Source organism: Mesocricetus auratus, unplaced genomic scaffold, assembly GCF_017639785.1.
Source record: "Mesocricetus auratus isolate SY011 unplaced genomic scaffold, BCM_Maur_2.0 Super-Scaffold_100024, whole genome shotgun sequence".
In the NCBI taxonomy this organism is placed as follows: Eukaryota; Metazoa; Chordata; class Mammalia; order Rodentia; family Cricetidae; genus Mesocricetus; species Mesocricetus auratus.
The window spans coordinates 24691037-24705918 of NW_024429205.1; the positions used below are offsets into that span (position 1 = coordinate 24691037).

Genomic DNA, 14882 nt, shown 5'->3' on the forward strand with positions numbered 1-14882 from the left:
ATAAGTCTCCAAGGAAGGAAGGAAGGAAGGATCTATGCTGGCTTAGAGTTTGAAGGGATACATTTCATCATGGGGGACAGCTGTCACACTGCACCCACAGTCACACAGCCACCACACTGCACCCATAGTCAGATAGCACAGGTCTCTTACAGTCAGGCAGTTATGAATTAGCAGTGATGCTGCATTGCCCCTCGACATATGAAAGACAAAGAGACTACCTGCTGCCGTGTCTGTTAGCTTTTGCGTTTTGAAGCAGGGTCTAGCTGTGTAGCCACGGTTGGCCTTTAGCTTCTCCTGCTTTACTCTCCTAAGTGTTGGTGTGCCACAACCCAAGTGGCTTGGGTCCTGGAACCCTGACTAGGTGTTGTGGGAATGGAGACAGACAGACACACACACATACAGTAAATAAATAGGGTTCAGGTGGGAGTCTGTTTACTAGGCACAGCATGGGGTTGGGGAGTGCTTAGCTAGTCTGTGGGAAGTCTCTGTAGTGAACAGTCCCGGGCTGTGGACTTCCAGCAGCAGGAAGGAGCAGTCTGCACACACTCATTATTGTCTGTTAATGCTTACACTTGGACTCCTGAGGAAAGCTTTGCCGTTCCTTCTGGGCCTGGCCCATATTGCCAATTTCCTGTGGGTCTGAGGCCTTGGAACTGCTCAGGACTTGACTCTCAAGGCTTCCCCTGTCCCCGACCACACCCAGCTCTGTGTTAGTCCCTTTCCTGTTGCCTTCTGTGGATATCTCTAGCATTCAGGGACTTGACATCTCATCTTATAGTCTGACTTCCACTCTGTCACTATTGTGTTGGTTGGTGCTTTAGAATGATTTCTGACACGCCTGATGAATTCTTTTCTTGTGGCTTGAACTTTGAATTCTTGGACGGTTGACTTTGTAAGACTGTGCAGCTGCTTCCATGGAGGCTACAAACATTTTTCACAAACATACTTCCAGAGATTTCCATAACTGCAGTTTTATATGTTAAATTTTTTAAAGGATTTATTTTTATTTTATGTGTATGGGTGTTTTGCCCAAATGTGTATCTGTGTACCATGTGTGTGCATAGTGATCACAGAAACCAAAAAAGGAGATTGTTGGGTGCTGGGAATTGAACTTGTTCTTCTGGAAGAGCAGCCATCTCCCAGCCCTACATCTACAGGTGTTGATTTTCCTTTTATTGACTTTAATGTCTTTATCGCTTATGCTTCGTTATGCTTTGTTTTAAAATCTGTAAGTAAATTTGCCTTAAGTACACTGAATACCAAATCCCTATTATGCTCTGAGAGTAATGCCAAGGGTACAGGCTCCAGCTGAGGGAGAGGGAGGAGCCGTCATCCCGTTCATTCTGAGGAGTACCTCTGCTAAGAGTGCTGGGCGGTTCCAAGTTCACAGGTTTGCTTTTGCGGTAACCTTAGCCAGGAGCAGCCTTTGGTTCTAGAAGCATGAATAAAGGGGAGAGGGTTGTATGAGTGCAGGACTTGGCTTTATTTCCTCAAGGGTGTGGAACTGTGGCTGAGCCAATGCTCGTGCTGTTCTGATTATCAGTAGTCAGGGAATATGTGCGTCCTCCTCTCTTTTCTCAGTCATGTTCAGGCTCCTCATTAGCCTTTAGGTTGCACATTGCAGTTTGATCTTCAGGCCATAGAACAGTATTTTTGGAAAGAGATTTAATTCTGAAGTCCAAGCACACAAAGTTCAATCTTTGGTGTATGTATGTTCGAGTCATTCTAAAGTTGAGTACATTCCTTAGTGTCTGAGGTTATTATATTCCTAGCTGCTGTTAAAATTGTGTGTGCGCGTGCTCATGCGTGCATGTGTATGTATATGTGTGCGCGCGCACTTGTCTCTGCCTTCCTGCCTGCCTGCCATGGGAGTGTGGGTGCCTGTGGAGGCCAGACGTGTCAGATCCCCTGGAGCTGGAGTGACATAACAGAAGGCTGTGAATCTCCTGGGCTCAAATGTTGCTCTCTTAGAAGTGCGTGCCTTCTATCCTCTTAACCTGTGAGCCATTTCTCCAGCTCTCGCTTTTCTTTCTTCTGGTAATTTTGCTTTTTGAGCCAGGGTGTCAGCTTGTAGCCTGGGATCACTATATAGACCAGGCTGTCTTGTTTTGTCTCCCTAATTTAGTGCTAGTAGTGCTAGTTTTTGGGATACACCACCATGCCTGGCACCTAGTCTACTGCTGGATTAGGGCTTACACCACCATGCCAGGTACGAGCCCCTTCTTGGACACGTAATTCTTAGTATATCCTTTGGATCTGCAGCTTGACCTTCATCTTTTCATCAGTGTATTCCAAGAGGAGATAGATTTTTGTTTTGGTTTGGTTTTTGGGTTTTTGAGACAGGGTTTCTCTGTCACTTTGGAGGCTGTCCTTGAACTAGTTCTTGTAGACCAGGCTGGTCTCGAACTCACAGAGATCTACCTGCCTCTGCCTCCCAAGTGCTGGTATTAAAAGCGTGTGCCACCACTGCCCAGCTTGAGATAGTTTTTTGTTTTTGTTTTTACGAGACAGGATTTCTCTGTATTGTTTTGGAGGCTGTCGGTCCAGCCTGGCCTGGAACTCACAGTGATCCGCCTGCCTCTGCCTCCTGAGTGCTGGGATTAAAGGCGTGCGCCACCACTGCCCGGCGAGATAGTTTTTTTAAATTAATTTATTTTAAAGTTTTCCCTTACACCTCTCCTGCCATCCCACCCTCCACCTTCTCTCTGTCCCTCTCCCCCAATCCACTCCTCCTCCATTTTTGTTCAGAGAGAAACAGGCATTCCATGATATCAACAAAGCATGGCATATCAAGTTTTGGTAGAACTAAGCTCCTCCCTTTGTATTAAGGCTGGGCAAGGTGACCCAGTATGAGGAATATGTTCCCAAAAGCTAGCTAAAGCATTAGGGAGAGCCCCTAAGAGTAGATAGTTTCTTTGTGTAGACCAGGCTGGCCTTGAACTCAGAGATTGGCCTGCCTGTGCTTCCCTAGTGCTGGGATTAAAAGCATGCACCACCACCACCTGTCAATGCTTTTCTTTAGAAGTCTTTCTAGTAGTATTTTCTACATTGAGATCTGTTATTTATTTTTATGATAAAGATTGGCAAGAGAATGTACGGGAATTCTAACAGCAGAGGTGCTTTTGGGGTCAGTAGTGATTGCTGTCATTCATCACTATTGTCATTTCCACTGAATTCTTGAGATGCACATGGCAAACCTTTTCACAAGTTATATTCCCTACTGTGTATTCACAAGAAATAATATGTTGACTATATTTAGACAGTATATGTGTTATGCTCCATATGGTGATTCTTGCCTTCATAATCTTAGTACTCAGGAGGCTGAGGCAGGTAGATATCTGTGAGTTTAAGGCTAGCTTGGTCTACCTAATGAGTTTGGGTAAGCCAGGGCTACATAGTGAGACCCTGTCTCATAAAAAACAAACAACAACAACAAAAAACAAACACCAAACCAAACTAAACAAAAAATACTCCAAAGTAAATCAAAACAAAAATAGTATACCTCAGCCTCCCTCCAAAACTCCATAAATCAGTGTCATCTTCAGCAGTTGGATGCATGAATGAACGAAATGTAATTTTTGGTCTAAATAGTTTCTTCTGTGTTCTACCAGAATCTTGAGCTCAACGATGATACTGTTCTGAATGAAATAAAGTTAGCAGACAGTGAACAGTTTCAGATGCCTGACCTGTGTGCTGAAGAGCTTGCTGTCATCCTTGGAGTCTGGTATGTAATGGCTGACTTGGCTGTGGGGAGCGTCTTGCGTGTTGTGCCTGAGTGTGGGAACGTCTTCATCAGAGCCCCCTGTACAGTAGGGATTTTGTACTGCTTGTGAAGGTGGGAAATTCTTCTTGGGCAGCGAATTAAAGGGTCAGAAGTTCAAAATCTGTTGAATGTGTAGATTGTTTTTCTCTTTCCTTTATAAGCAAATATCTTTGGTTACCTTCAGCTGCTCGTAAGCACTGAGCTAGCTCTCCAGCCCTTTAACAAGTCTTTTTTGAGACAGGGCCCACTCTGTAACCCAGGCTGGCCTCAGGCTTGCAGTGGTCTTTCACATCCCTCTCAGGAGGGGCGCCACATCTAGTTGTTGTCGTCCCTAGCATGTGTAATGTTTGCATGCAGAATAATCTATGTACTATGTGAACTTACTTACAGGGTTAGCAATAAAGTGGAAGAGGTGAACTAGGAGATTGCACGGTCACAAGTTCAGCCTGTGCGAGTTTTCTTGTCCCACCCTCCTCTTCTCAGAGAATGCTGTCCTGAGTTCTGTGTTTGTCACTTTGTGACCTTTAAAGATTCGTTCACTCTTACTTACCATCTGAGGGTCTGAGGGCTTCCCTTTGCTTGCTGTCAATGCTTTCTGTAGTTGCCTGTGGCTCACTGCTCCTCTCTTTACTGTGTTTCTGTGGCTTGTGTTTTCATCTGTAGCTCTAATTTAATTTGTAGGGTAGCATTCCACTAGGTGGATATGTCACAATTTGTCTTTTTTCCATTTGGAAGTTTGATTATGTTCAGTTTTCCTATCACAGTGAATATTTATGTGTATCATTCCTGGTCCAATCATTTGCTGAGTTTTCTGGGCTCTGTAATCTAGGATGGAATTACTGAGTTGGGGATATGTGAATGTTTACCTAACATCACATTGTTTGCCAAGTGTGGCACTAATTAGACTCTGCCATCAGTGTCTTAAAATTCCTGTTGTCCTACCTCTCTGTTGACTTTAACCTGTCTGGTGGATATAGTGGAATTTGTTTGTGGTAGAAGTTTAATGGGACATAGTGCTGTATTAATTGTTTCCATTGTCTGTGGTTGAGTGGTATCACTTGGATTTCTCTTTTTTCTTTAACCATTTACTTTTGGAGGGGTGAATGTCACAGCAAGCACCTTTACCTGTCTAACCGTCTTGTAGCCTCTGGACTTCTTCTCCCTAATAAGATAAATTATTTTAACACCAACCATTTTATTTTTATTATTGCCTTTTGAAAGCTTGTTTCTATGTATGTATTGCATAGTATTGTAGTATGTGAGTTAAATACGTACTATAAGAGGTAGTGACTACAACATGCATTGTAGGATTAATTTAACTTTTTTTTTTTTAATTCAAAGCACAAATTTCCAGAAGAACAACCCAGTACATAAGCTAACAGAGGAGGAGCTGCTGGCCTTCACATCAGTGAGTGACAGTGTCTTCCTTTCCAGTTCCTTCTCTTCCTCTGCTGTGCTTGCTCAAGCTGAAGCATTACTCGATAAGGAATAGGGGTGCTGTCCTCATCCTGACAGTTACCAAGCCACGCGTTTCCTGCTGCTCCCTGAAGCAGGCCTGCTTTTCTTTGCACTCGCTTACGATTTGAAGACAGGGACCACATCCTCATGCTTCTCTCCTTCCTTCCTTCCTTCCTTCCTTCCTTCCTTCCTTCCTTCCTTCCTTCCTTCCTTCCTTCCTTCCTTCCTCCTTCCCTCCCTTCCTTCCTTCCTTCCTCCCTCCCTCCCTCTGTCCTTCCTTCCTTCCTTCCTTCCTTCTTTCCTTCCTTCCTTCCTCCTTCCTCCTTCCTTCCTTCCTTCTTTCTTCTCTCTCTCTCTCTCTTTTTCTTCCTCTTTTTTTTCTTGTTTTGGAGGGGGGATGGACTCCATGACCTACTGTGCATATAATAGATACTCAATAACTGTTTGTTGACTGCATGAATGAATGAGAGCCAAAGAGTTCACAAGTCTTATGCATAAGAGTGAGGGCCCTTTTTGGTGCCTACCTGGATGTCTTGACAGAGTTGTGAGCAGGGCCAGGAGAGCAGTGGTCTGGAAGGAGGCAGTATTGGGAACATAGGGTGCTTGTTGGCATTCCATCCCATAGTACAGCCAGAAGGGAGAATGGAGAAGTGGCTGTGACTATAACAGGGTGCGTGACTGGCCTGGATCACTGAATCATGTATAGTCACCTCATTACAGAGGTGCAGACTAAAGAGGGAAGATAGGACCCGGGCTGGAGAAGACCAGAGGTGAAAGGGAAAGATGGGGGAAAGATGTTGGCAGATTTGAGATCAAAGGAAAGAGAAGTGTGCTACAGAGCAGACGGCGACTCACTGTGGTTTTGACTTTGTGAGTGGAAAAGGGTACACATGTTCTTTAGTTTTTGGAAATGGTGTCTCTCTAGGTAACCCTGGCTGTCCTGTAGCTTTCTATGTAGACCAGGCTGATCCTCCTAGTAACTGCCTGCTGAGTGCTGGGATCACAGGTGTGCACCACCACACCCAGCTTGATACATGCTTTCTTAAATGAATCAAATTCCTCCAACTCTTCCAGAGGCACCCGATTATCAGAAGACTCTGAGCTCCACTCTCTTTCTGATAGAAAGAGAAGCTGGCTTGTTTGTGCCATAGTAGGAGCTTTCCTGTCCACTCTCTTGAACCCCAGGGTAGATGCTAGTTGCTGGAGTCCTCTGGTGACTTTTATCTTCCTACTCTTCCCATTCCTCAGCGCCTCCAATGTTACCATTATATGGTAGGCTTTCGCTGACTCTATGGAGATACCTGATTTACTTACGACATGTGCTATAAAGAATTTGGCAAACAAAGTGGCAAAATTGTTTTCAGTGCACATAAAATAACTTGTGTACCTTTCTTTCACTCAACTAGTAACTATGAGATGTTTACCATACACAGGTGTTGTCATCCTCATTGGGGCTATAACATTGAACAGTATCTTTCTTTGTTCTAGAGTTTTAATGAATTTACATTTCTGTGGGGGGAAATATGCAAAGAGAGAAATAGCTGTTTAATTGAAATGCTAAGGAGGCCTGTAAAGCAGGGGTGGGTGTTGTTTAGCAAGGTAGTCTGGAGTATCTCAGTGGGAAGGTGATGTTGAACACAGAACCACCTGAAGTGGGAAGGACGTGAGCTTGAGGGCGGGCGTACAGGACTTGGTTGCCACTGACACCTGAGGTCAGCGGTGATGTGGCAGATAACAGGGAATGTTCTTGCTGGGCTGGGCTCTGTGGTGGGGTAGTCAGTAGTGACACCGTCATTTTGGGTTGGTCTCATACACATTGTCATGTATATCATCCCCAGTTACTGTGCAAATGCTTCGTCCCAATTTGCTAAAACTACAGTTCTTGTGAGTGAGGGAGTCTACCCTTCTTTATCTATTCTTGTTCCTCTGTGTCATGAGGCACTTGCAAGCTAGTCAGATGGTGGGTCTGATGTGTGTAGCTCTCCCTCCCAGCTTGCAGTGAGGGTCATAAATTCAAGTTGCATTGTCTCCCCACAAGGGCTTTTTGCTGGGCACTCTGTTCTGCTCTCTTCTCCTTTGACTCTCCCTTCTCCCGGTCTGCACTTGTCTAAGGATGTCAAGTAAATCTTTGTTTCCCATAAGTACTGCAGTGGGCTGGGGGTGTGGCTCAGTTGGTAGAATGTATACCTAGTGTGCACAAAGCTCTAGGTTCAGGTTCTAGAAATGCATCAACTGTGTGTGGGGTGCCTGCCTGTAATCTTAAAACTGCACATGGAGTCATTAAGATCTGAAGTGCAAGGCCATCTGCAGTAGTTTGACTAACTGGCGCCTATGAGCTCACAGGGAGTGGCACTGTTGGGAGGTGTGGCCTTGTTGAAGGACTGTGTAGCCTTGGGGGCAGGCTTGAGGTCTCTTTTGCTTAAGTCACTCAGCGTCACAGTCAGCTCCCAGTTGCCTTCTGATCAAGATGTAACCAGCGGTATGTCTGCCTCCATGCTCCCTGCCTTGATGATAACAGACTGTAAGGAAGCCACCCCAATGAAATGTTTTTCTTATAAAGTTGCCGTGGTCGTGGAACTGAGACATCATGCTTAGCTAGACAGTGAATTAGAGGCCCGCTTGGGACACACAAGCCCCTGTCTCTTAACAAAACCCAAACCAAACAGCCATCCACCCAGTAGGAAGCACTGCAAGGAATGCAGGCGTGCGGAGGGCTTCAGGGTTCCGTGAGCACTCTAGGCTCTGCATGGCCCTCTCCCTTGTCCTTCTCAACTGAAGCATACGCAGTTCACCAGGGAAATTCACGTCAGTCCCCCAAAACTGTCTGTCCTTCCTCTCACCTCTTTTTGTTCCTGATTTTGAAGTCAATAACATGACATATCAGGAGTAACAGGGTTTATTTATATTGCTGATATAAGTATTAGCTTTTGTACCCAGATTCAGCCAACCAAGGATTTAAAATGTTTGAAAAAGTATGTTTATTGAATATATGCAGACCTTTTCCAGTAGCATAGCACAGCTACTTGGTTTTAGGCTTTACGGGAAGGGTGTGTGTTGTACCTATATGCAAATACTAGCCCACTTCATGGAAGGACCTTCTTCAGGGTTTTCTGTGACACCTGGACCCAACCCTCACAGATTCTGAAGGACCGCTGCATTCTGTGTAACTCCAAGTGTATCTGAGACAAGATGGGTGGGCGCTTTCAGGCACTGTCCTGCCTCTAAACACTTGACCTCGTTTTTCTGTCCCCATTGGCTGGGACCTCTTTTTGTTTATATAACCATCAGTTGTGCATATGTCTTTCCTTCAGTAGACTTGAAACTCATGGCTTTCAAGCCTGGGCTCTTATATTTTAGTCTTTTCTAAGGTCCAGAGCAGGCCTCAGTGCGTTCGTCCTAGTTGTTCAGTAAATGTATGCAGAGTAAGAGAATGCATGGAGTGGACTACAGCCTGATGTTGGGTTGACTTCTGTTGTGTACTTACATTGTTCTGCTTCTCTCCGTAATTTAGGTAGCACTACGTGATAGTAAGGATAGCTACAGTTTTCCGTCTTCCCTCTATTGAAGCCTTGCTTTCAAATGTGGAATGCACGTAAAAGTGCCCATGTAAGTAAAAGCAAAAGCTGGTGTCCTCATCATTCAGTGCTGAGCTGGATTGCTAGTCTTTGGTTCGGAGGAGGACATTGTAGTCAGAGTTTTTTGTGTCCCAACAGTCACTCCTAAATAAGCACAAGAAACTTAATATTAATTATAAATGCTCAGTCCATAGCTTAGACTTGTTTTTAGCTAGCTCATATAACTTAATCCATTTCTTATCTACCCTTTGCTACATGGCGGCACCTTCTTTCAACAGGGCATGTTCATCTTGTTTCTCTCGGGGTCTGCTTGTGATTCCCCAGACTCTGCCTTTCTTTCCAGCATTCTCTTCTGCCACGAACATCCTGCCTAACTATCAGTCAATCAGTTTTTTATTAACCATGAGAGCAACACATTTTCATAGTATACAGAAGGATTCTTCTACAGCCAGACATATTTATTTCTGAATATCCTATTGAGAGAAGACAGGCTTAGAATTGCCTGTGGAGTTGGGAGAAAAGAGAGCAGCAAGACAGAATAGCGGTGTCTTGTTGGACATCCCTTCTCTGCTATGGACCTGGCACCGAGACTTTAAACTCTTCGGGCCATGAGATTCCTGTGTTTATGTAAGAGAAATTTAATATAAATTTTAATATCCTATTAAAGATTGGAAGTCAGCCAGATGGTGGCCCATGCCTTTAATCCCAGCACTTGGGAGACAGAGGCAGTCGAACTTCTGAAGTTCAAGGCCAGCCTAGGACAACCAAGGCTGTTACACAAAGAAACCCTGTCTTGAAAAAACAAAGGAGAAAAAAAGGAAAAGAAAAGGAAAGGAAAAAGAGAAAAGATTGGAAGTCACTGGAGAGAAAGTTGACCATGGGTGTTTGGCATTTGGTAAACACACACGTATGCAAGCACACACTTGCTTATGCACACTTGGCCTTTTGAGGTAGGATGTAGCTATGTGTCCCAGGCTGGCCTCACACTCACAATCCTCCTGCCCCAGTCTTCTTAGTTCTGGGAGGTTTTTTTATTTTTTTGAGACAAGGTTTCTTTGTATAGTTCTGCCTGCCCTGGAAACTTGCTCTGTAGATCACAAAGATCTGCCTGCTACCTCACAAATGTTAGGGTAAAAGGCATGCACCACCACCACCTGGCTTAGTTTTTTTTTTTTTTTTTTTGGTTTTTTAAGACAGGGTTTCTCTGTATTGTTTTGGAGGCTGTCCTGGAATTCACTCTGTAGACCAGGCTGGCCTCGAACTCACAGAGATCCGCCTGCCTCTGCTTCCCGAGTGCTGGGATTAAAGGCGTGCACCACCAACGCCCGGCTTGTTTTTTTTGAAAGTTAAAATTAAAAAAGACATTTTTAAATCTAAAGTTAAAACAACAATAATATATTCACTGATGATCTTCAACCAAATAGCTTATTCTAGTTCTGTATTTTATTAAGTTTTAATGAACTGTCTTAAAGTTTCCCAAAATAATGGTTAGATCTTTTTTTTGTGGAGAAATTTTTGCCAGTGATGTCATGTTGGTGTAGCATATTGAAATATATATGAGTTATGTGAGATTATTTTCAGATTAAGATATTTTAATAAGCTTGCAAACTGACAGTTCTCCTTACTGCATTTCATACATATGTGAGCTCTCTTAATTCAGCCATCTAAAGCTTACCCTGGCAGCCACAGCTCCCTTGTTTACAAGTCATGGGGTGCTATTCTTGAGAGATCATATCTACGTATTTCAGGAACACAGAGTTGTAGTATAAATACCCCATACAGTTTGAGAGAACTATTTACATTGTATCAGCTGGATCGTTTAAAATCAGCTGTGATAACTGCATTATTTCCTTTCAGATGAGCCAAGTCAGTGACATTTGTAATGCTTGTAATTTCCTTTCATTGTTGAAAGTAGGAACCGTTAAGTTCATACAGGTGCTTTAGTTTTCATTGGCAAAAGTTTTGTTCAAGCATGAATTGATGCTGGCCCCTTGCCTTCCGACTGTCTGCATGCCTTCCAAGTTTTCCATGAAAGAAGAGAGTCCTTTGAAAGTCTCACATTATATTTTATGTATTTTTTCTTTCTGATATTGATCCCCCTCCTCCCTCTTCCACCTCCTCGTCTCATTTTTCTTTGAGATGGAGACTTTGTTTAGTTTTGAAACACGTCTGAGGTATCCCACTGCTGTCCTCACACTCACTGTCCTCAGCAGAGGGTGACTTCGAACTTATGGTCTACCTGCTTCTACCTGCCACGTGCTGGGACTCCAGACAGAAGCCATAGCACCCACCTTTGAGATGGAGTTTTTCTTTAATGTTGATCTCAAATCCATATTATAACTGTCCTTTTACCTCAGCCTTCTGAGTACAAATGTTTGTACAGATAGCTGTATTACATACTAATGGATAAATATTCCAAATAAAAGTGAAAGGTTGTTCTGGGGGGGTGGGGAGGCAAAACATCAAAGATTTAAGCTGGGCATGGTGGCAGACACCCTTAATCCCAGCAGAATGAGGAGGAGCTCTGTGAATTCAAGGCTAGCCTGGTGTATAGAGTGAGTTCTAGGATAGCTGGGGCTACACAGAGAGAAAAAATCAAAGCTTGTCCTGGTGATGGGAGCAAAGGAGAGCTGCAGCTCTGTGTCTGAGAGGAGATGCATTAGACAGAGAGCTGCAGCTCTGCATCTGAGAGGAGATGCATTAGACAGAGCTGCAGCTCTGCATCTGAGAGGAGATGCATTAGACAGAGCTGCAGCTCTGCATCTGAGAGGAGATGCAGTAGACAGAGCTGCAGCTCTGCGTCTGAGGATATGCATTAGAGCAGAGAGCTGTTTCTAAAGGAGGGGGGTTGCTGTTTAAAGCTGTAGTTAGCATTTACATAGGTTATTGTTGTTGAAAATAGTTTGTTGAATTCCCTTTCCTTTATTGTTGATTTAGAGGCAACAGGAATTGCCAGTAGAAAGGTGACCAAGTGGGCTCTATGGACAGAAGACTTGAATATTAAAATAGCATAGGTTAATTGACATCCATTAAATAAGTGGAATTTTAATACACTAATAAACTAATAATTGTCAGGCAACTTACATTAACAGACATAATATCTAATTAGTATGATTTAATTATTTTAAATCTTTAAATGCCATTTTTAGTACAAAGATTTTAGAAGAATTCAGAAAAGATATAACAACTCATGATATTTTCATAACTTTGCTGAAGGGGGAAAATCTACATTGCATATGACTAGTCATTCTTTCTTGAGTTGAAGACATGAGCTGGTTCTCTGAGACATGTTCATATGGTCTCTGTTGAAGTTCTGTACATCTGCCTACAGGTTTAGCCTTGTGCCTTGCCCTAGAACGCTAGTCCCTGCTACATTAAGCATTTCCAGGGTTTTAGCAGTGCCTTTCTTTTTGGAGACACTGTGCTATTGTCTCTCGTAACATTGGAAATAGGAGTGAGCTAAGAAATGAAGGAATGTTACATAGACCTTCAGTAGTGGCAATGTGGCCAACAAGGCACTCTGGGAGACCTGCCTTCCTACAGAAGAGTTATTAAGACACTGCCAGACTCACGAGAGGTTGTAAAGGCACCTAATGATTCTTCTTACTTACACATAGAAATGCACACACATGCAAGAACCCAGGAGCTGGAGTCAGGGACAGAAGCCACAGGGCAGGCACCTGAAGCCTAGGCAGCAAGTAAGCAGCAGTGAGGGCTGGAGTCCCTGGGGGTTGGATGGGGTGGGGTATTACACTTTCAGGCAAGTCTGAAAATCACCCGAAATTCATGTGCTGCTCAACCTATGGCTGCCCAAATCACAGTCTTCTCCGGGGCAAAGTACTCCAATTCTAAACAGGAGTTGTACCGTGAGTTCACGGTGAAAGCTGACCATGTGGAAGGCAAGCCCTCATGCTGAGATTGCGGCTGCAGCCCACTAACGCTCTTTGGGGACTGGAGCTCACTGAAATGTGGGTAGTGCCCAGGGTGTTTCAGGAAAAAAGGTGCAAGTAATTTCTGTTCCTTAGTAGACGTTCATGGTTTTGGAAGGAAATTGTAACTTACAGAAGTAATTTGAAGAATAAACGGTAGGATTAAAGACTGATTAATTCGTGCTCAGCCACACCAGACAGCCCATTCTCAGGTACCTGAGTGAAGCTCTTCCCTCTGCATCCAAAGACACATACAGGAGTTGCAAATGTTGTGATGAGGACACACACAGAGTGTTTAATAGTTGTACATGTTGTGATGGCCAAAAATTGGAAGCAGACTGTCGTTGACAGGAGGGTGGATACCTAATTGTGATTTAGTTGTGATTATGAAACATCCTGCAATAGTAAGTTCACGGTTGTGGCAAACTAAAAAGCTAGTCCTTGATGCGTGGGATTGCACTGTGTACTCTAAAACTTAGGTTTGCTCACTTCAAAATTCTGTATACAGTGTGGGAGAAATACACTGTGGAAGAAGTAAAGGAATGAGCCATGGAACTTTCCTTCATGGAATTTTTAATTTAGACCAGATCAAATAAGTTCACAGATTTAATTGCCAGTCAGGCAGTTTGAAGATTATACAAATTTATGGAACCAATAAGCAAACCACCCGGTTGCTGAGAAAGGAAGAACACATTTAGGACTGAGTCAGCAAAGGCGCAGGCTGTGAGACTGGCTGTGGAAGGCAGACAGGGTTTTTTGGTGCTCCCAAATGTTGAAGGTGGAGTCTGGGCAGCCCTTGAGTCAAAGGAAGACCAGGCCCAGGATAGACTTGAAGTGTTCTCACAGCAAAGATAGAGGGTTTGGACTGCTGTTCCCTTTTCCTGGGAACAATTTACAGCTTAAACTAGGAATTTTCAACTTACTCTTTCTTGGTACTAACTTAAAATAAATACTCTTTTAAGTCGGTCACATAAAGTAGGGAGATAGCTCTGCTTTTATAGCATGTCTTGGTTCTTTGCTCTGTTGGTCAGCCTGACCTGAGTGGGCATCATCGCTTTGGCGTGTTGTGGCCAAATAATCCTGGATCCAACAAGGAGAGCTCAGAGCTGGCTTTGATTTACCTGTGGAAAAAACTGTCTGGAAGCTGCTTTGTGTCCAAAGCACTAGACTGCTTGTCAGTTGAATAAAGATCTTACATTTGGAAGAGTATTCAAAATGCGCAGTCAGAAGAGTGAAAAGGAATCTTGTTTTTAACAGAGACAGTTCTCTGGATCCTCTCTGATAGTGCTAAAATTCTTGTTGCCTGTCTCAGGCAGGAGAGGACTGTTGCAGGTGGTAGAAAGTTGTTAGCTGAATAGAATAAGTATGCATACATCCTATACCCACTTTAAAGAACATGTGCTGCGTAGTGTGTTCAAGTGGTGCTTGCTGGCTTTTTAAACTTAATCTGTGTGTGTGTGTGTGTGTGTGTGTGTGTGTGTGTGTGTGTGTGTGTGTGTGTATGTGTGTGTGTTGTCAGAGAACAGCTTTGAGGAGTCTCCCCTCCCCTTCTACCTTGGGCTGTGGGGACTGACCTCAGAGGCAGAGGCCATTGCGCTCCCACGGAAGTCTCATTTACTTGTGGAGCCATCCCCTGCCTCTCGTTGACGTTTTCCTGTGAAGCTTTAGGAGTTTGCTCAGATGGTGCGGGGTCTGCACCCTGGCTCAGGTGCTTGCCTCACGGGGAGGGAATAAGCACTCTGAGCTGGCCGACAGTGTTCTCTCCGCCATTGTAGTGAGTGCCTCCCTTCTGTTCTCAGGATATCTTACACTTCTTATCAAAGACTGCTAAGAGAATTTGCTCTTTCATTATAAATCATTGTGACTGCTGGGCGTTGGTGGCGCACGCCTTTAATCCCAGCACTCGGGAGGTTTAGGCAGGCAGATCTCTGTGAGTTCGAGGTTGGGCTGGACTGATAGCCTCCAAAACAATACAGAGAAACCCTGTCTCGTAAAAACCAAAAAAAAAAAAAAAAAAAAAAAAATCATTGTGACTGTAAACAGCGCTATAGCTTGTTGGTGGAGAACTTGCCTAGCATGTTTGAGACCCAGGATTTGAAACTAGCATACCCCACGAAAGACAACCAACCAAACAAAAAACAACATTGTAAACACAAA

General features: G+C 43.9%; 1 protein-coding gene across 3 annotated transcripts in view; it reads left to right on the plus strand.

Annotated features, from left to right (window-relative positions):
- The window catches only part of Ttc27 (tetratricopeptide repeat domain 27), a 106333-nt gene that overhangs the window by 21971 nt on the left and 69480 nt on the right, over nucleotides 1-14882 (plus strand). For all 3 annotated transcript variants that reach the window (XM_040730788.1, XM_040730789.1, XM_040730786.1), the window contains exons 8-9: nucleotides 3612-3724; nucleotides 5105-5171. In XM_040730788.1, coding sequence (XP_040586722.1) covers nucleotides 3612-3724; nucleotides 5105-5171 — 180 coding nt within the window. The remainder of the gene's footprint in view (nucleotides 1-3611; nucleotides 3725-5104; nucleotides 5172-14882) is intronic.